This window comes from Bos taurus, chromosome 19 (genome assembly GCF_002263795.3).
Source record: "Bos taurus isolate L1 Dominette 01449 registration number 42190680 breed Hereford chromosome 19, ARS-UCD2.0, whole genome shotgun sequence".
Taxonomy (NCBI): Eukaryota; Metazoa; Chordata; class Mammalia; order Artiodactyla; family Bovidae; genus Bos; species Bos taurus.
In genome coordinates, this window is record NC_037346.1 from 53,512,594 (window position 1) to 53,537,254 (window position 24,661).

General features: G+C 51.6%; 1 protein-coding gene across 2 annotated transcripts in view; it reads left to right on the forward strand.

Annotated features, from left to right (window-relative positions):
* Positions 1-10,145: 10,145 nt before the first annotated feature.
* Positions 10,146-24,661, forward strand: part of USP36 (ubiquitin specific peptidase 36) — a 32,434-nt gene continuing 17,918 nt past the window's right edge. The window contains exons 1-8 of one of the 2 annotated variants that reach the window (XM_002696155.6): positions 10,146-10,221; positions 12,494-12,657; positions 16,171-16,432; positions 16,892-17,113; positions 20,151-20,261; positions 21,385-21,487; positions 23,691-23,758; positions 24,199-24,269. In XM_002696155.6, coding sequence (XP_002696201.1) covers positions 16,180-16,432; positions 16,892-17,113; positions 20,151-20,261; positions 21,385-21,487; positions 23,691-23,758; positions 24,199-24,269 — 828 coding nt within the window. In that variant the 5' untranslated portion in view covers positions 10,146-10,221; positions 12,494-12,657; positions 16,171-16,179. Of the gene's footprint in view, positions 10,222-12,493; positions 12,658-16,170; positions 16,433-16,891; positions 17,114-20,150; positions 20,262-21,384; positions 21,488-23,690; positions 23,759-24,198; positions 24,270-24,661 lie in introns of those variants that run through there. The other variant, XM_024981000.2, reaches the window with a different exon arrangement.

Here is a 24,661-nt window from a genome sequence, read left to right on the forward strand (position 1 = left end):
GTTAGTGTGATTCTCCTCTCCACCCCCATCTTCCTTTTAAACACACAGCTGTGGGTCTGGAGGCAGAGATGGGTCCCACACCCCATCCGCCAGCCTGGGCACCGTGCGTCTCAGTCTCCCGTCCCTGGGTGCGGGCAGGGGCCAGACGCACAGGCGTCCCTCCCGGGCCCAGCCCTGGCACTGTCACAAACGCTGAGCAGACAGCACTTGGGGTCCCCAAGTTGGTCAGGGCAGAGCCTGGAAATGTACATTTTGCAGGAATTTTCGAGGGTCGTTGCCAGACTGTGTAGCAGGCCTACCAGGTCCCTTTCATCTTGAGAGGGGCATGTCCCTCGGTTCCTGCAGTTTCCACACCTCTGGCCCTAGGGTGGTGGTCCCTGTGCACCCCCTGTCTCCCCCACGCCCACCATGGACTCCCAGCGTCTGACTTCGGGAGCAGCCCTGGATCAGTGGCTTGCTCTTGAAGGATCCCCAGTTAATCATATTAATCTGCAGGATTCCAGCAGGAGCCTCCCTCCCTGGCCTCGTAGAGACGTGAGGGCGGCAGGCGTCAGCTCCAGCCAAGTCCTTTCGGTTCCATCCCCGGCCCACAGGACCCGCCCCAGCCCTTGAGGGAGTCTATGACGTCATGCCCTGACGCAGACGTTTGGCAGGGAGGCCTGGCTGCCCCTAGAGTTTGTTCCTGAGCTGCTAAGGCCCCTCTCTCGCCCTCCTCTTTCTGGCCTCAGGCACCCAGGTGGAGGGACATGAATTGGCTTTGCAAGGGGTTCTGTGTGGCTGGTGGCATGAACTCCCCCTGCTGTCTGGCACATCTTGAAGACGTCAAAAGCTGGGTCCTGCCCTGTCCCCCAACACACCTCAGAGCCCCCCAAGCAGGTGCCAGAGTTTTTAACAGTGTGAGCTCCCTGGAAGACTGACTTGTCAGTGTGCCCCGGGAGTGCAGGGGTTCCCCAGAGTGAAGTCAGTGAAGCGCAGAATGAAGTCCTCCCTTGGGAAGGATGAATTTTGGCGGGGAGGTAGTGTCAGTAAAGCGCTCACGGCTTTTCTGGGCCTCCAGAACACTGTGGCCGGCTTTAAGAGACATCTCATTCTGCTAAAGATGAATTCTTAGAGAATAGGTGAAGCCAAATTTACCAGTGTACCCGCCCTCCTCTGCTTATATTTCTTGTATTACAAAGATCTCCAAGTAAGAAACTTCATAGGGAGCTAAGGAGCCTAGCTGTTCCCTAAAGGTAGTTTCCTGATGCCAGTAAATCGGGGGTTAACGGAGGCAGAAATTTCTCAGAAACAGTAAAGATAATCTCCTTTTTCTCCCCACTTGTGTTGTGAAGGTCAACTGCCCTGAGTTTATCATGCACGCTATGCAAACACACACAATGAAACTGGAGTCTGTTGGCCCGGGAGTAGTCATTCTGCAGAGTTCTTCCAAAGTCATCTTCTAAGCCTGCTCTATTCTGTGGTGACCCCAAAGCACCTCTAAGACTCCTGACCCTCCCCCGCCATGGCATGCAGCCCGCATGCCCACCCGGGGGTCTGGTCAGCACAGATTTTGATGACCCCCTTTCTAGGGCAGACTAGGGGACTCTCCAGGAATTCGGCCCGCTCCAAGGGCATCTTCATGTTGTGCAGTGATAGAAAGTTTGTAAGATATCATAATGGACCAGTCCGTGTGATTTCAGTATATATAAGAACACCAGACCCTCCAGTCAATATAACACCCCACCCCCGTCTGCTTCCTGTATGGTGTTATCATATGTAACATTTACTCCTGTTTCTGCTGATTTTTCTTTTAATGTTTTGGTTTGTTTCTGACATCAGTTGTAATCATTCCTGTGCTGTGTTTTCTATTACCCTCGATAGGGGTTAGACTCGCACCTTTTTTTTCCCAAAGGTTTCTGCATCGTGGGAGCTTTGGATCCAGAGTGGAAATGGCATGGTAGCTAGCCTATGATGGTGATTCCTTCAGACCTTTTCTTCCGTTCTTTGAGTATCATTGCTTTTCTGTCTCCTATTTTTTGTTCTCTGGTTCCAATTATCACAAAGCAAAGAATCTTTTTGTAGGTTGGTTCTAAAAGATGGCCTTTATATTCAGTCCACACACATGATCTTGTAGCCATGCTGAGCAGGAAAAAAAAAGTCAAGATGAAGAACACAGTGGTGGCCGAGAAGCCACTCAAATACCCTCACAGTCAATAATTGCCATATATATATAGTTTAAGAAGGCTCTCCATTTGGCATTAATTTATATGTTATGTTCTAAGCACTGCTCTTTCCTCCCTCTATTCTTGTCTTCTGCAAGCGACTCAAAATATTTAAAATAAAGTTTACATTGTAGTTATTTCCAAATCTTTGCTTGATAAGTATTAAGAAATATCGGACCTGCCGCCGTAATTTAAAGCTTTGTTGATCTTGTTCGTTTTTGTTTGGATTTTTTTTTTTTTTTCGTTTGTTTGTTTTTTCAATTTTGGGGCAATGTGATTTTGCTGGAATATGAAGTCTTGAGACCTTCCTGTGCTGGGAACACGCGAGAGTTGTTGAAAGTCGACAAGCAGACACCGCATGTCTCCGATGCTTTGTGTCGTTCTCCAGTGGCCGCTCGGCCTGTGGACAATAAACAGTATTATCAGTGAGAACGCTGGCTGTCTCCGTGTGCTCATTTTCGACGTTTCGAGCCACCCCTTTCTAACTTTGGAACGGGGGAGGGTGGGGGCTGGCCTGTTGTCTAAGTCATGTCCAACTCTTTTGGGACCCCACGGACTGTAGCCCACCAGGCTCCTCTGTCCATGGGATTCTCCAGGCAAGAATACTGGAGTAGGTAGCCATTCCCTTCTCCAGGGGCATCTTCCCGACCCAGCGTTGGAACCCGTGTCTCCTGCATTGGCAGGCAGATTCTTTACCACTGAGCCACCAGGGAAGCCTGTGGGTTGGTTTATCTCCTGAGCAACAGGCCTGAGGGCTTGGAGGTCTACGTGGGATGTGGCAGACGACAGTGAATGTGGTTTCTTAAATTGGCCAAGAGGCAGGACAGGGTCCCTTCGTTTGCCACATACATCTCCTTTTCTGTTGTGGAGCATATCTTAGACACACACACACACACAGACCTACATCCGTCTCGCCTCTCCCACCATCGACCCACTGTTTTCTTTCTCTGCACCTACTTGCCCAACCATCTGCCCAAGGTTATCAGGAAGTTTCTAGACGTCAGTTTTGTCTGTTTTCAGTACGTATCTCTAAAAACAAACAATTTTTAAAACCTTTCCAAAATACTTAAATCACAACTTGAGAACATAATTCATGAATGTCATGGACTAGTCGGTGTTCAGACACCTCTAATGGTCTCATAAATGCTTTTTTACAGTTTGTTGCTTTGAATCAGGATCCAAATAAGATCCATACGTTGCAGTCGCTCCCTCAAGTCCCATGTTTACAGGTCTCCTCCTTGCCCCCTCCCTCCTTGGCATCGGTGCCTGTTCTGACCTGCAGGCCACATTTGGGGTCTAGACACAACCATTTCATTTATTTTATGTATTTAGGTCAAAACGTGACTTTTTAAAAAGCACTTCTTATGGAAATTTTCAAACACATGCAGAAATGCAGAAATGACATCATAAACTCCATGCATCCATGATCCATTTTCAACAATCTTCCCTTTTCTTGATCTTCGCAAACAGTTTTCAGTCCACCTGAAGACCCACATATGGGGTAAGCAGATTGTTAGGGATCCTACCAGACACCACTGTTCCCCCACCTCAGCTTTGCTCATTCTGTGAAAGAAAAGCATTGGGGGCAACTGAGGACAGCCTGGCGCTCGGGTCAGAACCCACAACAGACACATGTGGGTTCAGAGTGGAAACACAGAAGCCTCTGTAGGACCCAGTTTAGGATGAGGGTTGGGGGCAGAGGGTGGGAAGGGGGTGGGGGAGCCACCCGGGCTGGTGAAAACCCTTCAGATATTTTCTTTTCCCCCCTAAATTATTTCTGGACATGTTTATCTGATCTAACTTAAACCAAGTGAGCAGAACTTGAATAATTTTTTAAAATAATTTTATTTATTTATTCTTGGCTGTGCCTTCCATTTCTAGGAAGGGCCTTGTAGTGAGTGGTTTGTTTTTAGTGTGTTTGTTTTCAGAACAAAGGCAAATTTCTCTCCTTTATTTATGAATTTTGCAGCAACGATGACAGCAAAATCCTAGTCTCAGTGAGGACACTTGATCACATCAAGATGCCTTGTTGCGAGTTGTAATTTCCAAACTTAAAGGATAAAGTTCAATGATCTGGGAAATTCATCTCTATATTCTGCATCTTCCAAACCAGGACCCTTTTGACAGAGAAAGGGGGTGCTGTGAACAATTAGTGGGGCCGGTAGGTGTCCAGCCTCCTGTCCTGGGAAACTGTGATGCGGGATCACCCTGTCATTATGGGACATCTTCCAAGCACACAAGGAATACCACCCGCCACCCCATGCTGTATTCCCAGGTGCTAGGGCTCATCCTCAGATGTAGCACTCCCACAACCCTGAGACCCAAAGGCTTGCCCTGTGGCCTGGGAGCAAAGCTTAGCGTACCAGCTAAGGCAGCTGCTAAGGCAGCTCTGGATGCCAGAACAAATGACCCCAGAGACCCAGGGACTAACACAAAGGAGTTTATTTCCTGCCAAGACCAATGGAGATGGTTTGGCAGACTTCCTCCACGGCTGATTTGGAACCTGGACTCCTTCCCGTGGTGTCCCCCACTACCTTCCAGAGCCTCGGAGTCCTCTGTTTTCAGCCAGAAGGAGGAGGGAAGGAGGCACCAGAGATCTCAGACTCTTTGGCTTGGGGGTGACCCCTACCGCCTCCTCTCGAAGGCCCTGGACAGACTTGAGTCACCATTCAGCCATTCAACACCATTCAACACACAGCTTCTGCCCATGGCCCCTCTGTCTCTACCCACCTGCTTCCCAAGTAAGCCCAGATGGCACGGAGAAGTCTTGGTGGGCCTACTCTATGTTCCCTGGGCAGTGCTGGGGGTAAGGGCCTGCAAGCAAGGTGGTGTCTTGAACACTCTTGAAAAGTTTATGCAATCTAGTCCTGAGGCCAAACAGATACACGCAACGCTTTGAGGAAAGTAGCAGAGCCATGCAAAGGACCACTGTGCTACAGAGAATAACCAGAGCCACCGAGGGGGAAGGAGCAGACCAGACCAGACCCAGCAGCAGGAGCAACACTCAGCTGGATAAGGCCTTGTGGGAGAGTTTGGGAAAGGGAGGTGGGTTTGCAGAGAGGAGGGGGAAGCGTGATGAAAGCCGTGGGGACTGGGGATTGCACGGCTTCTGTAAAGATTCAAGCAGGATTTCAGTATTGGCAGGTGAGGGAAGCGACTCCCAAACACAGGGAAAATACACACCCGTGGCATTCACTCTGGGTGAATTTTCCATTTTATTTATTCATTTGGCGGCATTGGGTCTTCATTGTGGCACGCAGGATCTTTAGTTGTGGCATGCGGGCTCTAGTTCCTCAACCAGGGATCGAACCTGGGCTCCCCCTTCATTGAGAGCCTGGGGCCTTAGCCACGGGACCGCCAGGGAAGTTCCAGGATGAGTTTTCTTAGAGAAGAAGCTTTGCCTGGGAAGGGGAGGAGGAGGCAAGCGTGTGGCCACGGCCAGCACAGGGATTGAAGGCCCATCGGCTACTTTTTGGCCAAACCACCAAACGCCGGCCCAGTCCATTGCAGGATATCTGCATGCAGGCGAAAGGGCTAAAGCAAAACTCTGGGAGCCCTGCCACGTGGCTATTCCTTGGTGAGTTCAACCAGACGGGGTTTAGATCTAATTTGGCAGTTTCTAGAAACTGGAAATTGTAAGGGTTGTGTAGGCCCAGCAGGAGCAGCTCATAGGAAACTTAACAATGTCTGATGTAAAAGAAACAATGATTAATTTACAATTAGAAATGTGACGTAGATATTTCCATAAATTAGCATAAATCTTTGGTCATCTACAGGCTGTGAAATGGGGGGGAAGAGGGGTGGGGAGCATCTAGTCCCTTTTACCTCAACCTCCAAGGTAAGGAACCCCCAGGTGACTTCTGGGCAACAATACTGTTAATTTGTTAACCCACCTCTTTTTTAAAGTGAAAGTGAAAGTCGCTCAGTTGTGTCTGACTCTTTGTGACCCCATGGACTATATACAGTCTATGGAATTCTCCAGGCCAGAATACTGGAGTGGGTAGTCTTTCCTTCTCCAGGGGATCTTCCCAACCCAGGGATCGAACCCAGGTCTCCTGCACTGCAGGCATATTCTTTATCACCTGAGCCACAGTTCAGTTCAGTTCAGTTGCTCAGTCGTGTCTGACTCTTTGAGACCCCAACTGAGCCACAAGGGATGCCCTTTTTTTAAAAAGGTAATTTCTAATTAGATTCATTTCAGTTACAGCTTTATTTTTTTTAACTGAGAATACTTCGTTCTTTCATCTTCAGTGTTTCTCTGGTTTCCTCCTTCAGGATTTAGAGATTATTCAGTTATCTCATCTCTAGCATTTTATTTGCCATTTAGTTGGATTTCACATTTATCCACTGTACCTTTGTGTACCAGGCCCAGGGGACACACAGATGAGATAAGGTATGGTGGGGAAGGGAAGAGAAATCCAGAAAATTTCCAGCTGAATGTATAAGTGGAATGTTCTGCCAGCCAAACGCAGCACCAACCAAATGACAGGGATGGGGGGAAATGGGGGGAATCCAGAAAGACTTCTCGGAGAAGGTGGTGCCGAAGGAGGTGGTGGCAGGCAAGGGAATTTTAGGCCAAGGACCAGCCTGAGCCTGGCGTAGAGATGGCCTGACTGGGGCCTGGTAAGGTTGGGGGTGGGGGGGCGGGGCGGACTAGCTCTACTGAAGGAAATCAACCCTGAATATTCTCTGGAAGGACTGATGCTGTAGCTCTGATACTTTGGCCACCTGATGTTACGAACCGACTCATTGGAAAGGACCCTGATGCTGGGAAAGAATGAGGGCAGGAGGAGAAGGGAGCGAAAGAGGAGGAGATGGTTGGATGGCATCATTGACTCAATGGACATGAGTTTGGGCAAACTCCAGGAGATAGTGAAGGACAGGGAAGCCTGGTGTGCTGCAGCCTGTGGGGTCACAGAGAGTCAGACATGACTTAGTGACTGAACAACACCTGCTGAAGGATCCAAGGCTGGGAGTGGCTGGGGAGGAGGGGGAAAGGCAGGCAGGAGCCAGCCCCTACCCCCGTCCCCAGGCTATTAGAGACCATGCTAAGGAGCTTGGTTCTCCTATTAGCAGGGCTGGGGCACAGCAGGCAGTTTCAGGAAAGGATTTCAGACAGGAGTGAAATGGGTTGGGTAGGCCTTTTAAGTACATCATTCTGTTTGGCAGTTTGAGCAATGGACTCAGCTATAATCCAGTAAAGTAGGGGAAAGCAGAGTGGCTTTCCTTGGGCAATTGGATGGAGTGGAGGGAATGGCTTGAGGAAATCTTTGGAAAGTAAAATTAGCAAAATTCATTGAGAATTTACATGGGGTGAGGGAGAGAGGGGAACCCAGGATGCTAGCCAGGCAGGTGGATGTTGGGGTTACAGTCTGCATCAGTCCAAGTCCAACCAGGAACCCCCAAACCACTCTGCACAGCCTTTAAAACAGCAGGGATTAAGGCAGGGACTGGTTACATTCTGATGGAAGAAACTCTGAGAAGCCAAAGGAACAGCAGGAAGCTGTTAGCACCTCGAGGGTGGAGGGGAAGAGACAGGAGGCTGCCCTATCACAGCCCAGGGAGAGGACAGGTGGGAGGCGGCAACCGCAGTGTGCCTCCCTGGATGGAGCCAAAGCCACTGCCAGTCTCAGCAGTGCCCCCATGTGGCCAGACTCACCGGGAAAACAGCTGAAAAGGGCAAGGATTTGGTCTGAACTCCAGCACACCAGGCCCAGTGGGCAACAGGGCAGAAAGGCGAGGAAGCTTAGTGGAGCGTGGGGAGCATCCATTTCTGGGCATGATGAGTTTCAAGATGGTCATGGGCCCTTCAGCAGAGGTGTCCAGAAGGAACTGGATAAGGGCAGGAGAGGTCTGCACCTTTGGAATTTACCAGCCTACAGGCAGTAGTTCAGTTGCCATGGTGACAGCAATGGATGTGCTCATAGGGCAAGTATGTTACATAAAAGAAACATTCAAATTATTTTCCCAAATGGTTGCATCATTTTCCAGTCTCTGCAGTTTTACAATCTATCCACTCCATTCTCTCCAACATGTAGTCTTTTAGTTTCCAGCAGTTCCAGAGAGTGTGGAATGCTAGCTCACTGTGGTTTTAATTTGCATTTCTCTGGTGACCTTTGAGATTGAGCATTTTAGGAAAGACTTGCATATTGGCCATGTGAACGCACCTCTAGATTTCACTCAGAAGGCTTCTAGGAGGGTATTTGAAAGGGGAGTAGGGTGGAAATGTGTGTGGCCAAAGGTTCCTCCCGACTTCCAGGTCTCATATCACATTTTAAAGCAGCATGTGGGCCTTTCAGGCAACACGTTTGTCATCTCAGAAAAATTTGGGGGTTACCTCTGAGTGCCTGAGCTAAAAGTGTGAACTTGGAGCCTGAGAAACCTGGGTTTAAACCACCACTTGCTTGCTGGGATGCAGCAGGCTCAGTATTTTCATCTGTAAAATGGGCACGGTATCTTTTTGTAGGGTTGCCATGAGGATTAAATCAGATAGTGTGGGTAAGTGGCCAGTTCGGTATCTGGCACATAATATGAACTCAGTTAACAAGAGCAAATGTCATTGGCATTGTTACTAGAATCAAAGATCTGCTGGAGATTCTATATTTCATAGATGATCACTTGGAGGTCTGGGCTAGTTAAGTCTCCAAAGAAACCTGCTAATTAGCACAGAGCTGGGATAAAACTGAGGTCTCCTCATTCTCTAGCTAGTTACTAGCCCTCTGACCACCTGTCTCCAGCTTTTTATCACTCATTTATACCCTGTATCAGGCTTGGATTAGTGAAAACAATCTTTGTCTGAATCATTGTTTTAGGGCACAGAATGGACTCAGTGACAAATTCCAATCTGAATCTCTGTAGTTGAGGATTCTTACAGACAGGGCAGAGCTCAACATCAGGCTCTTGCCAGCTTATGTTTGCTTTTTCAAAAAAACATCACCCCCGCAAGTGATAACTACAGGTAAATTTTGTCCCAATTACACCCATTCTCTTTCCATCGCCAGCCCCACCCCCCTCTGCCTGAAGGACTGGGCGGGAAGGAGCATGACAACTACTAGCTCAAGGCTTCTAGTTGCTTCACCCGGTATCATCCATCCTGCCTTTCACATTTGTCTCCCAAAGACACAGCAGATTGGGTTGAGTACTCCAGCGCTGCCTTTTGGAAAAAGTCGTTTACTGTGGAGTAACAATATTCCTTTGCTTCTGTTAAGTATTTGGAGGTCAGGCCTAGGATCACACTACCTCCACCTGCCCTGGAGACCAGGATGGGTGGCAACCAAGAGGATTCAGGTGAAAAGGATTTTTTAAAATACGAAAAAGAGAAACGTGTTTGCAAACATTCAACCACAACCTTAACGCAGTTGTCACGGGATGACGGTTCTGAAATGAAGCAAGGGAGCGGGGTCAGGAAATTGATCAGGGCCCGGAACACGGCGAAGGTCAAATGCCATCACTCCCGACCCCTTCATCCCAAGATCTCTCGGTCCGCTCTCGGGCTTTACTGGGCCTGCTACCCTCTTATCGCCCGATCGGTGTCTCGGTCACTAAATGCCCTGAAGGGTGCGACGAAGCGCCCGCCCCACGCCACCGCCGAGACCGCAGGCGAAAATGAGCGGCCCTCGAGACGCAGCCCAAGGAACGCCCCGAGCGCCGGACCCGGAAGCAGTCACTTCACGTGCCCTGCGAGAACTTGCCAGGTACCGGCCTAGAGAGTGGGGCGCCTCCGACTCTGCGTGCTTACGTCATCGCGTAGGCTGGCGGGGCCGCGAGATAGGGGAGGTGACGTATTGGGAGCGTCAAGCGGCTGTGGGCGGACCCAGGGGCTAGGGCGGAAGATAGCACCGCCTCTTAAAGCCGCCGGGGGCCTCTCGGGGTTCCGCCGCGCGGGCCTCACGCCGCGTCTGCTTTAAGAGTCGCCGTGACACGTGTGTGAGGCGCCGGAGACCCGGATGGTGCGTGTGCGGGGCCCGTGCCGAGTAGACGCCAACGCCGCTGGCCTGTAGCCGGGCCGGCTGAGGGCCGGGTAAGCTGGGACCAGGTTGGGGGGGCGCGCAGTCTGGCTGTGGGACTTCCCCCGGGAGTTTGCCGCCCGACGCGGGGCGCACCCGTGGACACTCGTGGGGAGACATGGGTGTTTGCGCGGGGCTTGGAGGTCCACGGGTCCTCAGAGCTGCGCAGTCCGCGAGGGGCTCCGGGGTCCACGGGGAGGCCCTGGGGCGTGCGTACGCCAGGGGCTCTGGGGCCCATGGAGCGGACCCTAAATGCCTGTCCACGAGGAGTTCTGGGGAGGCCCTAGGGCTGCGCAGTCCCCGAGGGCTCGGGAGTCCACGGGGAGGCCCAGGAAGTGTGCCCTCCGTCCGGGCTGCCCCAGGTCTGCTCTCTGCTCTTTCCTGCACTTCCAGAGCGACCCACGGTGCAGGGGAGAGCTGGCCCGATCAGGAGCCCAGGCAGGCCAGGAGGCAGCAGCCTGTGACGGTGTCGGGCAGGTCGTTACGGACAGAAACATCATTTATCCAGGGTTCAGATTTTCTCTGGAGTGGCTTAAGTTAGAATCAGAGGGAGGGCATTCGATTTGGCAGCCGGGCTGATGTCTTATTCCTTTATCTTATTTGTGAGAAATGTGGGAAGGTTCACTCCTGGAGAGAATAATGTTCCTCATGGTTATGGTGAAGGGGTGGATTCAAGATGGTGAGTTTTTAAAATACCCATTTCTTTGGTCTGGTAGTATTGGGTCTCCCCTGGGGTTCCCGGAGCTAGAGCAGCCTCCTAAAATAAAGATGGAAGAGAGGAAAAACATCCTGATCCTGCCTCAGTCCACCGTCTGTAAGGGAGGTGGAGAATCAGGTCTCCGGGGAGACGGACATTCAGTTTGCTCTTTCCTGGCTGGGGCCCGGAGCTGGCTTTGCTGCAGAGGCCTCAGGGAGGCCCCAGCCTCTGGGACTCCTCCCCGCCAGCACGTGGTTGACCCTGTGAGTCTTGAGCGCATTTTATGCTGGAAAAGTGCATTTACAGGGAGGAGGGAGAGAAAATGTGTTTGAATGGCGATGGAGAAAGCTCTGTTTGAGTAGAAGTAGAAATGTGCACGGAAAAGTACGAGCCTAAGTATGAGCCGTTCCTGGACAGTGGGAAACGTGGGCTGGAAAGAGCATCCTGCAGAGTTTTGAAGAGTGTGTTACCAGGTGTGTACATCAGAGGCCTTTTGATGGTGTATTACAAGAGCATTTTTCTCAAGGTGGCTGCACCTTGGAGAGAAATCATTTGTAGGTTGTTGCTTAATGTTTTGGGTGGGATTGGTGATGTAGAGGTTGCACCTTTCTGTCAAAACTGGAAAAATTCGATTTGTTCAAAGTCTCTTGACTACACATTGAGGAGTGGGCTCTGTAGGATAGGCGTTCTCTGAGTTGTTTATCTCAAATGAAATGTTAAATCTCCCAAGTTCTGCTTATCCTCTAGCTTCAAGAGTTTCCCGAACCCATGTCTCTGCTCATGACAGTCCTCAGCGATACAGGATGTTGACAAGAAGAGGGACATTGTAGGATGTTTTCATGAGAAAAATCTTTACACATTGACTTCATTCTGAGATCGTGTTCATTGTGTCTTTTTTTTTGAGTTAATATGCTTTTATTTATGGACATCAGACATGGTGTAGTACCTAAAACTTGCTGTGAAGTAATGGGGACAGGAGAGGAATTGCCTGATCCCACCCAGTAATTATTGAAGCTGAATAAGGGGATCATGGCGGTTCCCTGTGCTGTTCTCTCTACATTGTATATGAATGTTTTCACAGTAAAAAGTTTTTAAGTACCTTAATTTTCTGTAATCATAGTGATTGTGGTTGGTAATTCAGGAAAAAACCCACAGACTTAGCTAGAGTGAAAATTTGGCAACTGTCATTGCACGTTCGCTTTTCTTTTTTTTTGAAATCTTACTGGCTCATGAAAACTGAAAGTTGGAGATGATTATCTATTATCTCCTACTCTTTGCAAATGCAGTGAAGATTGGAGTTGACTAGTGAGTGTGGGGGAGATATTTGTTCATTGGGCTTGTCGCTGGCATGAAGGTTAGGGTCTCTAGTGGAGGGCAGGGTTTTCGTATTGTATCCATCAAAATCGTTTGCAGCTAGTTAGCTCAGCTGTCCTCCGCTCTTCCTGTGTCTCGCACTATCCCTATTCCTTCTGCCTTAATGCTGACTGTTACTGGAAGATGGTTGGCCTTCCTGCTTGACATCCACGGAGGAGGGCTGGTGAGATGTTGGGAAGAGAGGTGGCTTCATCTGGTGCGCTTTCATCCCACAGATTCTGCCACCCCTTCCGGACAACACGCTTGCAGCTCTGATGATTTAACGGGCCCAAAGCTGGGAAGCACGTGATTTTGAGGGCCCAGCACCCTGCCTACCTACTCCGGCCAAGCATCTGACCCCACGCTGCAGGAACAGCACTCCAGAGTTCAGACACCCCAGGTAAGCCCGCTAGTGATCCAGCAGCCATTGTTCAGTTTGGTGGGCTCTCTTAGATAGTTCTTAGGAAAGCTTCTTTTATTTTTTTTCATGTCAAAGAACTTGTGCTTGCTTGCTTTTTTTTTTAAATAATGTTTTTACATTTCTGTTCTCTATAGAAATTTTTATAGAAAAAGAAATTTGATCCATATACAGAATTAGGTGCCCCATAACTTAAATCTGGGTGATTTCATCAGAGGTTCTGGAGGGAGTCTTTTCACTCCAGCAGAATTTTGGGTCCACCTGATCAGTTGGGTCTCCTGGGTCTGGCCACAGACCACATACCCAAGGAAGTCATCTTTTTTTCTGATGGGAGTGAGTTATATAAGGAACCTCTTATCTAATTGTGACTCAAATAGTCCTTGAGCTTTGGCCAGATGGTTGAGAGGTAGTGGATGGGAAGGAAAAGTGGTAGGTCCACGTGTAGCGGTCAGGGGTGTTGGGGGTTTCTGGTTTGTTACACTGCGGTTCCTCAGCTAGTACTCAGCTCTTACCCAGTGTGTGTCTCCCCATTAACCTCACAGGCACCTTTAATGCTGTTCTTATTCCTATTTTATAAAGAATAGGCTCTGGCAGTCACAGTGATTTTTTTCCCTGGAGTTTATAGCTAATCCAAGATGGAATAACACAGGCATTCCGGAGTCTAGGCTGCCGCCACGCCCCTGCCTGCTCCACCGCCTCAAGCTTCCGCATCTTGGGTATACTTTTCTGGTCCTGTTACTATCATTTGTCTTCTCTCTCACTTTTAAAAAAGATAGCCTGCACAAGCGCTATCCGATAACGCAAGCAACAGGTATCATCGGGTTTTACATTGGCCACGTTAGAAAATGAAGCAGGTGGGATGAATTTTATTTAACCCAGTATACGTAAAATATGATCATTTCAGGGCTTCCCTGGTGGTCTGGTGGTTAAGAATCAGCCCGCCAGTGTGGGGGACATGGGTTCGATCTCTGGTCTGGGAAGATCCCCAGTGCTGCAGAGCAGCTAGGCCGGTGTGCCACAACTGTGGAGCCAGCGCTCTAGCGCCCACGAGCCACAACTACTGAAACCCGAGCGCCTAGAGCCTGTGCTCTGCAGCAGGAGAAGCCGGTGCAGTGCGAAGCCCGTGCCTCGCAACTAGAGCGTAGCTCCTGCTCGCCACAACTAGAGGAAGTCCGGGGACAACAAAGAAGACGCGGAGCAGCCGTAGATAAACGAATAAAATAAAAAGTACACTTTGGCTTATGACCAGTCTTAAAATTACTGAGACGTTTTACTTTGCAGACTTCGAAGTCCACGTGTTTTACACTTGCAGCGCATCCCAGTTTGGACCAGCCTCCTCTCTTGTGTTTGGTGGCCCCTTAAGGCTCATGGCCTTCTTGGTTTTGAAGACTGTGGGTCTGAACACACACACTCACTCTTATCTCACTCACCTTGGGAATTCCTTTATTACGTGGATTTGTGTGTGTGACCAGAGTGTCTTGCAAGGTTAGCATTTCCCTGGTTTTGAGCAGATGTTAGCCCACGTGGCCGCCCTTTGAGGGAGATTACACCAGGCGTGATGTCCAGAGTCACTCGATGATATTTCCTTCTTTTTATTTAAATTTTGTGTATGTATTTTACTTTTCGTTGCTGCATGCAGTTTTCTCTAGTCACACAAGCGGGGGCTGCTCTCTAGTTGCAGCGTGGGCTTCTCATTGCAGTGCCTTCTCTTATTGCGGAGCACAGGCTCTAGGCTTACGGCCTTCGGTTGTTGCAGTGCGTGGGCTTAGTGTTAGGTTGGTACAGAAGTAATTGCAGTTTCGGACCGTGAATTATAAATCATTATAACTAGGCTTAACCACGTCTTTATTAATCAAAATAGGAACCCTTACAATCAACACATTTTTGCTGATGAGAGGTAAGTTTGTTTATTCCTGTAGCATAAAAAATCCTTGCTTCCGGATTCAGCGAACTCTTGGAAAGCAGTTTCTGCCTCCTGCTGGTTGCGAAAACGTCTTCCCTGCAAAAAGTCGTCATGATGCTTGAAGAAGTGGTAGTCAGTTGGCGAGAGGTCAGGTGAATGTGGTGGATGAGGCAAAACTTTGTAGCCCAGTTCGTTCAACTCTTGAAGCGTTGGTTGTGCGACATGTGGTCGGGCATTGTCATGGAGAAGAATTGGGCCCTTTCTGTTATACCAGTGATAGCTGCAGGCATTGCTGTTTTTGGTGCATCTCATCGACTTGCTGAGCATACTTGTCAGATGTAATGGTTTCACTGGGATTCAGAAAGCTGTGGTGGATCAGACCCAGCAACAGACCACCAGTGACCATGACCTCTTTTTGGTGCAAGTTTGAATTTGGGAAGTGCTTTGAAGCTTTTTCTTGGTCCAACCACTGAGCTGATGGTTGCTGGTTGTCATAGAAAATCCACTTTTCGTTGCACTTCGCAATCCAATCAAGAAATGGTTTGTTGTGTAGAATAAGAGAAGATGACACTTCAAAATGACATTTTTTTTCCAGTCAGCTCATGAGGCACCCACCGTCTGAGCCTTTTTCACCTTTCCAGTTTGCTTCAGATGCTGAAACGTTGAGCTCTTAGGCAGCTTCTTGTGTAGTTGTGAGAGGAGCAGCTTTGTTGATGGCTCTTAATTGGTCATCGTCACCTTCCACCGGCCGGCCACTGCTCTCCTTATCATCCTGGCTCTCGTCTCCTTTGCAAAGCTTCTTGAACCACCACTGCGCTGTACATCCGTTAGCAGTTGAGCCAAATGCATTGTTGATGTTGCAAATTGTCCCCACTGCTTTATGACCCACTTTGAATGTGAATAAAAAAAGGCTCGATTTTGCTTTTTGTCTAACATTTCTATAGTCTAAATGTAAAATAGCAAATAATTTAGTTCATTAGCAAAAAAAAAAACAGAAAGCGAGAAATATGCATTAAAATGATGTATAGCATAATCACATTTATGTAAGAGTGTATTTCCAGTATCAAACCGCAAAGTGCAACAATGCAAAACCGCGATTACTTTTGCACCAAGCTAATAGTTGCGTCACACAGGCTCAGTGGTTTTGGCATAGGGGCTTAGTTGCCCCGAGGAGTGTGAGATCTTCCTGGACCAGGGATCAAAGCCGTGTCCCCTGCATTGGCAGGCAGATTCATCACTGGCCCACCAGGGAAGTGCCTACTCCATGCTACTTCTTGAAGAGATGACATGAAGAGGGTAGTCTGACCTCCTCAGGGAGGTCTGTCTATTTAGCGCTGTTGGCGGAGGCACTGTGTCTGTTTTGAGAAGAGAGGGGTGGATGCTGCTGTGTCTGAGCGGTCTTGTGTCTTCCGCTTGCTCTGTAGGATCGGCGGCTGATCCAGAGCTGCTTTCATGGTGGGACCCATCCCTAAGGCTCAGGAGGGGGTTGTCAGAGAAGGGACCCATCCCTAAGGCCCAGGAGGGGTTGTCAGAGGAGGGATGCTCTGCTCCCGGGGCCTGCTTACCCGCTGCTCTGTGTTCTCGTCCCCCAGTGATGCACCATGCCCATTGTGGACAAGCTGAAGGAAGCCCTCAAGCCTGGCCGCAGGGATTCGGCTGACGATGGGGATCTGGGGAAGCTTTTGGCCGCCTCTGCCAAGAAGGTCCTTCTGCAGAAGCTGGAGTTTGAGCCGGCCAGCAAGAGTTTCTCCTACCAGCTGGAGTCACTGAAAAGCAAATATGTGCTGCTGAACCCCAGGACAGAGGGAGCCAGGTGCCACCGGAGCGGAGATGAACCACCGGCCCGGAGACAGGGTACAGACGCAGAGGGTGGTGCCGAGAGGGCCCAGCCGTGTGCTGACAGGCAGAGGGACAAAACACTGACCAGTAGTGGGAACAGAAACAACAGTGTGGTCAGCTGTGAGGGTCGGGCGTGGGGCCAGTAGGTTTTAGCCGCAGGAGTAACAGAACAGGGTTGGTGAGAGCGAGCTCTGTCTCGAGAGGTTCAGGAGCAGGGCTTGGAAACTAGAAGGCAACGTGGGTGGGGTCAGCGCCAGGGCGTGCTGACTCCAGCTGTCCGCAAAAGCTCGTGCACAGAGGGGCTCTGGGGCTCCAGGCCAAGGCCGTCGAGGAGAGCTGTGGGGTCACAAGCTTCCTCCTGCGCTCTGGAGTGGGGACCCAGGTACCCCCAGATGCCGCCTCCTGAGCTTGCGCCTGTGGACTGTGTTGGGGCTCGGACATCAGGCTCTCCTCTATCCTGTCCCCCCACTCCAGGCAGCGAGCACGCCTACGAGAGCTGCAGCGACGGGGTCCCCGCGCCCCAGAAGGTGCTCTTCCCGGTGGAGCGGCTGTCACTGCGCTGGGGGCGTGTGTACCGCGTGGGCGCTGGCCTGCACAACCTCGGCAACACCTGCTTCCTCAACTCCACCGTGCAGTGCTTGACCTACACGCCGCCCCTGGCCAACTACCTGCTCTCCAAGGAGCACACGCGGGGCTGTGAGTGAGCGCGGGGCTGGGGGGTCTGTTGCACATGCGCGGCTCTGAGCGTGTCCTTGCCGCGGGGCCGCTGTGGGTGCTCAGGACCAGACTTTCCCTTATTTGGACAAACCCGTGTTCTCCTGGTGCTGCCATTCTTAGCCTGGGTCAGATTTGGGAGTCAGGTTCATGCTACGTAGTGACTGATAAATTGTAAATTTGAGGTGTGCCGGCCGCAGGATGGGCAGTGGAAGAGAATCCAGGTAGAGTAACAGTCTCTAAACTGATCTGAAAGTAATCACCTAGACAGCAGAAAGGGCTTTTGGAAAACACCTCCAAAATACGTACGTTCAGTTATCACATCCATTATAGTAGCACCATTTTTCGTGCATCATAAAATGTTCTCCAAAGTGGAAATTGAATATCAGTAAACTAAAGATGAAAGAAAGGATAACTTCGCCAAACAGAACAGAACAGAAAGTCTGACTAACCTTTCAACCGTTAACAAAATTAAATCAGTGGTTAACTTTTTTCCCCATGAAGAAAACACCAGGCTGAGACAGTTAGTGAATGAGTTTTACTGAAACTTTTAAGAAACAGATCATTTCAATGCTTCACAACCTCTTCCAGAGTAAAAGAAAAAGAGAGAAACTTCCTAGCTCATTCAGTGGGGTTCTCTTGATTTGGGTAACAAAATTAAACCAGCACAATACGAGAAAAATTAAAGTTCCATCTCATTCGTGAATAGATATGTAAAAATTCTAGGTAAAGTACCAGCAAATTCAGGAGTCTTGTAACCACTGTGAGCAGCTTGTGCTCATGCTAGAAACGTGGGGATGTTCTGACGTCAGGCAGTCTCCACGTGTGACTGTGGAGCGAGCGGAGCACAGCAGCTGCGGGAGCACCCCGAGGCCGGCCGGCCTGGCTTACGTCCTGGCTCTGCCACCCAGTGGCTGTGTCCTTGGAAGTCACCTGACTGGTCCCCCATCTGCAAACTAATAATAATATCGCCTTCGTAGTGTTTTTATAAAACTTCAGTGAATCACATACAGTGCTTAGAATAGCCCTTGGCACACAGTAAGTTCTACATGAAAGTGTTAGTGTCTCACTCGTGTCCAACTCTCTGCGACCTCATGGACTGTAGCCTGCCAGGCTCCTCTGTCCATGGGATTCTCCAAGCAAGAATACTAGAGCAGATAGCCCATTTCCTTTTCGAGGGGACTTTTCCAACCCAGGGATCGAACCCCAGTCTTCCGAGTTGCAGGCAGATTCTTTAACGTCTGAGCCGCCAGGGAAGCCTCAGGTTCTATGTACGTGACTGTTAGTTTTGCTACCTTAGTTGCTGTCACTTAATTAATAGATTAAGTTTTGCTACCTTAGTTGCTGTCACTTAATTAATAGATTAAGAGAGAAAGGGCACTTGGAAATAGATGTCCCCCCAAAAAAATTATGATTAAAAGAAAACTCAGCACAGTAGCAACAGAAAGAATTTTTACTAATGTTTATAAAAGGTGTCTTGCAAAAACTACAAAACATTCCAATTAGGAAAATACCAGAAGTACATTTTTAAAGTAAGGAGAGAAGCAAGGAGGGCTGCTCTGGGCGCTTGCGTTTGATGTTTGATGTGCTGGTCCCGGCCAGAGCAGTGACGCAGGAGGCAGGAGGGAGTGACGCTCTCCTTGGTTGAAAATGATATTCCTGCAGCAGAAGTCATAGACAGATTGGAAATTGGGGGGAATTCCTCGGCAGTCCAGTGGTTAGGATTCTGAGCTTTCAGTGCCAAGGGCCCAGGTTTGATCCCTGGTCGGATCTGTTTGGGAAGGACATGCCCTATATTTGAGGTTACAGTATCTTGAAGAACTAGGGATGTGCTTGCCTTTGGGCCCAGAAGTGTATCTTGTAGGTGTGTGCCTTAGAGAAACCCTCAGGCATACAGGAGGTGGGTACGGGACCATTCACCCCAGCGTTGTGACTGTAGCAAGAGGGAGGGGTTGACGTGAGTGAGTAGGGGACTGTGTGGGTGGACTGCGGTCTGGAGGGAGGGCTAAAAGGCAGCTTGGTACAGTTCATAGAAAGCGAGCTTAAACATGCAGCTGCAGTGCGCTGGTGAGTGCCACGTGTGGAGTAGGGTGAATCCATGACTGGGAACAGCACTGACCTGTCAGCGGTCCCTGCTGCCAGAGGTCAAGGGACAGATGGAGGACGTGGGGCGCGGGGGTGTGAGAGGCTGAGAGGGGAGTTCAGCTGTCACACCTGTGCTTGCCTTACAAATCACCTAAAATGGGGTGTCGTCTTTGCTCTTCTCTTTGTATTTAAGATAGTTCATAATTAGAAGCGTAGCTAGGATCTGCCTGCCAGTGCAGGAGATGGAAGAGACGCAGGTTCACTCCCTGAGCCAAGAAGAGCCTCTGGAAGAAGAAATGGTCACCCACTTCAGTATTCTTGACTGGGAAATCCCGTGGATGGAGGAGTGGGCTACGTACAGTCCAGGGGGTCACAAAGAGTCAGACACGACTGAGCACACACACGCACAGAAGTATAGCACTGTCTAGCCTAATGCCTGGGGGAACAAATAGTTTATCCCAGAAGGGGGCTGGCCCAGCCTAGGGGGCACCATCTGGTCAGCAACAACTGGTCCCGCCTCCATGTAGGTGTCCCCTGGGGCAGCAGAGCCGCAGAGTCGGGCAGGTAGACTGGGAGGGAGCAGGTGCCTGGGGTCTCCCCGGAGCTGGCTGAGCCCAGATGTCTCCTGGGGGCAGCAGACCAGAGGTTCCACGGTGAAGAGCGAGTGAAGGGGGTGTCTGTCAGGAAGCCCGAAATGTTCTCTGTCATTGACCATGTGATGCGATTTGCAGGTCAGAGGACACGTTCTAAACCGAGCTTGGCAGCTCACACTCCGTGGGCTGGGTCTCACGGAGAGATGGGTTCCCAGGTGCCGCCAGCCTTGCAGGGCTTGGGCGGGCTGGGGGGCTCTGCTTTCTGCCAGCCAGGAGGCTGTGTCGTCAGCTCTCCTGGGAACTCCCAGGGCCCTACCGTGACCGCGTGTCCACGCCCGCAGGTCACCAGGGCAGCTTCTGCATGCTGTGCGTCATGCAGAACCACATCATCCAGGCCTTCGCCAACAGTGGCAACGCCATCAAGCCCGTGTCCTTCATCCGGGACCTGCGAAGTAAGAGCGGCTTCCTCCTGGGGAGGGCGGCATTGCCAGGGGTGCTGGCGGAGGGCAGGAGGCGGGAGTAGGCTCGAGCCTGGAGGCCTCGTGCACAGAGTGGAGCAGACTAAAGCCGGCCCTGGGGTTGGATGGACATGGGGCAGTCCATGTCAGCCAGTGGCGACCCCCACCCCCGGCCCCTTCCCCCAGGATCCTGCGGGTTGGCCAGGCCAGGGGCTGTGTGTTTCGGGTGGGGAGCTAGGTGAGGAAGTGCTGCGAGACCTCTTCTCAGCGTCTGAGGAGCCAGGGTCCATGTGTTGTGAAAGTCAGGTTTCTGTTTTGCTTGGCAGAGGTGGGTCCTTAGTTTTGTTGCTGTTGTGTTATTTCATGTATTTATGTATTTATTGGGCTGCACTGGGTCTTCGTTGCCGCTCGCAGGTTTTCTCAAGTTGTGGCAAGTGGGAGCTACTCTCTGGTTGCGGCATGTGGGCTTCTCCTTGGAGTGGCTTCTCGTTGCTGAGCCGGGCTCTGGGGCGCACGCGCCACCGTAGCTGGGGCCTGCAGGCTCTGCGGCGTGTGGGCTTCTCCTTGGAGTGGCTTCTCGTTGCTGAGCCAGGCTCTGGGGCACACGCGCCGCCGTGGTTGGGGCCTGCAGGCTCTGCACTCGGGCTCAGTTGCTGCGGTGCATGGGCTTAGTTGCCCATGGTACGTTGGGTCTTTCTGGGCCAGGGATTGAACCTGTGTCCCCTGTGTTGGCAGATTTCTAACCACTGGACCACCAGGGAGGCCCACCCATTGGCTTTTTGAAGCCTGTGTGTGTTGTATTGGGCCGACATGGTGGTGATCTGCCATGGTCTGTATTGGCTCCTGAAAAGCCAGCTTAATTAATTAGCGGAGCTCATATCCTTACTGCTTGGTGTCCATTCGTGCTTTCTGTTACCTGTAGAGGGTCTCACTGGGAAGATAACTGCCATCAGGGAGGTGCCTGGGACATAGGGCGTCACGCAGGGCTCCATTTCCTCACTTGGGTTTAGTCCTGGGTCCGCTAAGAGATGGCCACAAGACCAGCGGGAATGGGACATGCGAAGAGAAGGCGGGGGCTCTTCTCAGCTGGCCTGACGCGTCTTCCTTCCCTCCTTAGAGATCGCCCGGCACTTCCGCTTTGGGAACCAGGAAGATGCACATGAGTTTCTGCGGTATACCATCGACGCCATGCAGAAGGCCTGCCTGAGCGGCTGTGCCAAGTACGTGCTGCCCTCCCCCCATGCTGCCTCTGTGGACATCCACACTGGACCCCTGAGCATCCACAGCGGACCCACCGCTTCCCCAGAAAGGGCCTCTCCTGCTGCAGGTCAGGTGGCGGCGTCTCTCCCAGCAGCTTGCAGAGGGACATGCTCTAATAGATCTCTCCAAGGACCTTCTACTGACAGGGGCTCTCCCCATCTTTTTAAAACTGCCTTGTCATTTCAGTCCCGAGGATGGGGCAGTGGGAAGTGTAATCTTTAGGCAAGAACTTGAAAGTCTGCAGGAAAACTCAAGGGTAAGGAGATGATGATTTTTGAGGTTCGCTCCGCCCAAATTTGGGTGCATAGACCAGTGTTCCCTTTTGTGAAACAGCTGCTGCAAGAATGTTTTTGTATCATTCCTGGGTTTGTGGGTTCACTTGAGAGAAAACAGGCAGGAAGTGCTGCTGCCTGGGCTTGGAATGGAACTGAGTGCTGGACTCTGAAGTATGGCTGAGGAGTCATGTCTGGAACGCCCTTCAGGAAGGTTAAGTTGAGTTGTAGCCGTGAGGATGGGAAACCTCTGTTTCGGAGGATGAGACTGATGGAGTTGAACCTGACGTGTCTCCCGGTGAAGCCACCTGTCTTCGGTGACCTCGCCCTGGCTGGGAAGTAACCCTCCCCTCGGGAAAACAAGCTGGCATTGCTTTTGCTGGTGTTAGAGGTCCCTTTTCCCTTTAATTCCTGGGAGTGTTTCTTGTATTCTGGTTTATGTATTTGATCGTACGGTTCCCTTTCTGGGTGTTGGGCTGTTGGTGGTCTCGCATCTCAGCTGTCCCTGCCACACTCACACTCACACACACACAGCCTTCCCGCCCTCCCCTTTCCCGTGCCCCTCAGTCCCTCCCCCACGGGCACCTCGAAGTTCAATCCTCATTTCTTTTCCGAGTTGAGTGAACTTTCTCTCCTTTTGGTCATGTTGGTTTTAAGGCTTGTTCACAGTGGTCTTCCATCTCCCCATGCGCTCGTTTGGGGTCTTCAGTTCACCCCGGGGTTTTGGCACTGCCCCCAGGGGCTGGTTCTTATTTTGTACTGGCAGCCCCCTAACTTTCAGATGCTAATGAGGATTTGGCGATTGGCCTGGTTCTTACTTCGGGCTCCCCCTTCTGGCCGCGCAGTGAAGCGCACGCTGGGGGTGGGTGGCTCTTATCCGGACTGAGAAGGGGTGTGGCCTTGGTATCTTTTGTTTGTTTGCTTCTTGTTCAGGACACTCCTTTTTCCCCTTGCCCTGCCTCCCGCTCCCCGCAAGGAGCCTGTCTGCCCCTGCTGCCCCCGGGGAGCACGTCCGGCTGCCAGGACTCCCAGGAGCCTCCCCTCAGGGGAGGTGCCGCACAGGCCTCAGTCCGTAGTTCCTCCCGTTTCCTCCCCACCTCAGTCTCGGGTGGAACGCTCAGTGGCAGCGTCTCGGATAGCTTCTTGGTCTGGCTCTGCTGTCCTGCTTCTGGGTAGTTGAATGTCTGCGCTATCCCTGCATCCCGGCTGGGCTGAGAGTATGTCCCTGTGTGGTCCTCCGGGCTCCTGTCCTGACGGATCCTGTTGTCTTGGGGGCATCCCACCCAGAGGGTCTGGGTGTGTCTGAAGTTATGTCCTTGCCGATCTTTGGACCGATGATGTCCCTCCTCTGATGAGTGCTGGTGACAGACGGTGGCAGTTGCTTTTCGTTTCCTAGTTTTGCAGAGCAGAAGTCTGCTGGCCCCGTGTTGGCCCCCGTGTGTTCTGGGCTGTACTCCTTGGCCAGCTGCCCATGTGTGGGCAGCACAGCCATAAACAGTCACGTGGCCTGGACGGGAGGCTGAGACCAGGGCGCCCTGGCTCGCTCTGCAGGAGGCGGGAAGGGGCCGCCTACAGAGAGAGGAGCAGGGTTAGCAGCACGCGTGCAGCCTCCAGAAAGTGTGGTGCCCACGCGGGACTGAGGGCAGAGCTGGAGCGGAAGCAGGGAGCACTGAGGCAGGGTTGGCCTGCAGGCTCATCGGGCCTCTTGCTCCCAGTGGGAGGTGAGGCCGCCTGCTGAGAGGGCAGGAGGGCGTCCCACGGGAGGTGGCTGCTCTAGGGGAGATCTCCAGGCGGAGCTGCCGCTGAGTAGGTGATGGGATGGGGCCTGGTGGGGTGCCCGCCTGTTTCTCGGCCCCTTGTCCTCCACCTGAAGGCCGTGGCCTTTCTCCAGGTTGGATCGTCAGACGCAGGCTACAACCCTGGTCCATCAGATTTTTGGAGGCTACCTCCGATCTCGGGGTAAGTGGAGAAACGTCCTGTGTCCCTTCTGGCCGGGGTTAGAGTATTAACCCGAAACGCTTCGTGTCGGTGCCCAGGCTGACCCGCCAGGCCCCCGAGGCCTCCAGCCTGCTCTGTGCCCCCCAGCCCTGCCTACAGCCTTCCTGGGAAGGGGTTTGGAGGAGCAGAGTCCAGAGTCTGTAGACACGCTGGTGTTGCTCTTCCTTGGACTCTGTAGTTAATCAGACGTGGCTGCTGCCCTTGGGGTGGGGGTGAGTGCCCCTGGCCAGGCCAGCCAGGCATCTCAGGGTTTGCCCTCCTCTCCTCCTGAGCACTTCCTGTCCCGGGATCTTGGGGAGCTGGGAGTGTGCCTCCAGTTCTCAGACTTGAAAACCTGGGCGACCTGGGGGTGGTGGCCCGGGGCCCTGCACCCACCCCACCATTCCCTTGTTCTCTCGCAGTGAAGTGCTCCATGTGCAAGAGCGTCTCAGACACCTACGACCCCTACTTGGATGTGGCGCTGGAAATCCGGGTACACACCTCATGCTGGTCGATGTTCATTTACGTTAGGATGGGGAGGCCAGAGGGCAGAAAACCCAAAACAGGAAAACCGATCAGGGCATGTGATCCAGGTAGATCAGGAAAGAGATACTTGGAATCCTCCATTCTTGTGTGTTTCGTCTTAGCCATCTTCCTCTGTGTTCCTTTTTTTCTTTCTCCGAAAAAAAAGGGGTTAAAAAAAAGTTTGTGCCCTCAGATGTGAATAGCGACCCCACCACGTGCAGGGCTTGAGCAGGGAGGCCTGCATGGTGCGGGGAGCTTCCACACAGAGGGCGCACAATTCCGAGCGGCCTTCCTCTGTCCCCGCTCTGAGGCTGCCGGAGCCGAGCTCACCTCAGCTTGAGGTTTGGATCAGACCCACGC